General features: G+C 41.2%; 1 protein-coding gene across 1 annotated transcript; it reads left to right on the top strand.

The window, feature by feature from the left end:
- Positions 1 to 252: 252 nt before the first annotated feature.
- LOC131238702 (stigma-specific STIG1-like protein 1) lies at positions 253 to 733 on the top strand. Its single transcript, XM_058236318.1, has one exon. It carries the CDS (start codon positions 271 to 273, stop codon positions 730 to 732), a length of 462 nt encoding a protein of 153 aa, XP_058092301.1. The 5' UTR covers positions 253 to 270; the 3' UTR covers position 733.
- Positions 734 to 2,163: the final 1,430 nt, after the last annotated feature.

Below are 2,163 nucleotides of genomic sequence, written 5' to 3'. Positions count from 1 at the left end.
TTGTAATTGTGCTCCTTCACCAACTCGTGTTCCCGTATCTGTGTGTCAGCTCCTCTTTTTTGAAATCCTTTAAAAGCTTAAACTGCCTAACTCTACTAGTTTTATAAAACTAGCCGTGGAAGTGGACCACTGTATCGTGTGTACACAGCCCCATCTCCCGCGTTAGCTCCACAACTCTATAAAATCCCAGCCTCCCTTCCATACCCACCACCCATCTCTCTCTCTCTCTCTCTCTCTCTCACCATGAAGCTAGCAAAGACATTACTCATCATGTCAATAGTCATGGCTTTAGTCATGGCTCGTATCAATGCTATTGCTGACGACGACGAACAAGAAGAAGAAAATTTTGTAGAGGAGGAAGAAGTACCTGCATTGGATTCTGACTCAGTTTCAACTGACCTCCCTTCTGCTGAAAGCGAACCATCTTCTTTTCAAGGATTGGGCAGGTTCCTCCTCGCCAAGAACAAGCCAAAGAACCTCAAATGCAACAAGAACCCGAGAATTTGCCGGGCTAAGGGCAGCCCGGGGCCCTTCTGTTGCAAGAAGAAATGCGTTGATGTGAGGACAGACCGCCTCAACTGCGGTCTCTGTGGGAAGAAGTGCAAGTACAACGAGACATGTTGTAAGGGGAAATGCGTCAACGTGGCGTTCGACAAGAAGCACTGCGGACGTTGCAACAACAGCTGCGGAAGTGGGGATTTTTGTACATATGGTCTGTGCAGTTATGCTTAGAAACATCAACATTCAGTCGTCCACTTTAAGCTTATGTTTTTCTCATTTTTTGAAAAAAAGTTGTAACAAGTCAAATCTAATAAATGTTCTTTTCAACAGTAAATTATATTTTAGCCATGCTTATTTGAGTTCCTTTTCTTCTTTTCTTGGTTGGAGAATAGAGTTTTTTGGTGGTGAATGTGGAACTTGCCAGGGCACAGTAATGGGCCACCATGTGTGGGTTAATTGTATTACTTGCATCCATAGATTGTTGCTAAACCTAATTCGTAGAATCTCCCTATTATGTGAAAATTAGAGGTACATCCTCTCTATTTTTCAATTTCGTAAATTCGTCCACTGACCTTTCTATATAATTACCATTAGGGCTGAAAGTCAGGCGGGTTCAACCCGACCTACCCATGAACGACCCGACATTGGATTGGGCTCGGGCAGGATGTATTGGGTTCAGTCTCAAGATCGGGCTATACAAACACCAACCCGATAAAACTTGGGTTTGACTTGGGTTGCCCGACCCAACCTGTACCCAATCAATATATACGTTATAAATTATAATTGAGTGTCGATTACATGTGTTGAAGGCACTGGAAATTCCAATGTCATCGGGTTTCATTTGTCCACATCATTTCCGCTAACAAGATACGCCAGATTTCTCTCCCAAATAGATTGTTTTGTGCTATACAGCACAACTTTTAAAGGAATAGTTGTCCTATATTTTAGCTTGTTTGTTTAGAAAAAATGAAGTTCTTTATGATAAACAATTACGTATATAATTAATAAAATTATAGGTACAAAAAATAAGATTTGTAATGAAAATATAATAGACTAATATAATAACAAAAATATTAGCATGTATCCACCCGACCAACCCGACTGAGCCCACTTGGGTTGGGCTTGTGTTAAGAATTCTCAACCAGAGGTTGGGTTGGGTTAGGGTTGATCAGGTATAGGAACCATGGGTTGGGCTAGGGTTGAGCACCAACCGACCCAACCTGCCCGACTTTCAGCCCTAATTACCATATATGGGACTTAATTAAGGGGTATTAGAGAAATCTATACCAAATAACAACGCTGACATACAAATGTCCACTGATACAGAGGTTAGAAGCCATAAGACCTGGTTCATGTACGTGCAGAGCACGTGGCAATAGACTTTTCTTATGGTAGTTTTGTGGTAATTTTAATTTGAAAACAATCATTTTCTCAAAGTTAACGTCATTAACGGACTGGTGACTTCTTGTCTGAAGGAATCTGAATGAATCTGGATAGCTGTAGGGAGGTATCTGCAAAAATGGAAAACAGAGGGGAAGCGTGTAATCTTGCCATGTAACAAGGGGACGATGCAAAAACAAACCTCTTTTTCCAATAACTTAATTCCTCATTCGCGCAGTCCTAATAACACAAGGCAAAAAATACAATCTGTTCGGGCTTTTC

This window comes from Magnolia sinica, chromosome 3, assembly GCF_029962835.1.
Source record: "Magnolia sinica isolate HGM2019 chromosome 3, MsV1, whole genome shotgun sequence".
NCBI classification, from domain to species: Eukaryota; Viridiplantae; Streptophyta; class Magnoliopsida; order Magnoliales; family Magnoliaceae; genus Magnolia; species Magnolia sinica.
The sequence above is the reverse complement of the archived record's forward strand: the minus strand, read 5'-3'. Positions and strand labels throughout refer to the sequence as shown.

Coding starts and splice junctions, on each gene's coding strand:
- LOC131238702 (XM_058236318.1), top strand. CDS start 271: ATGTCAATAGTCATGGCTTTAGTCATGGCTCGTATCAATGCTATTGCT.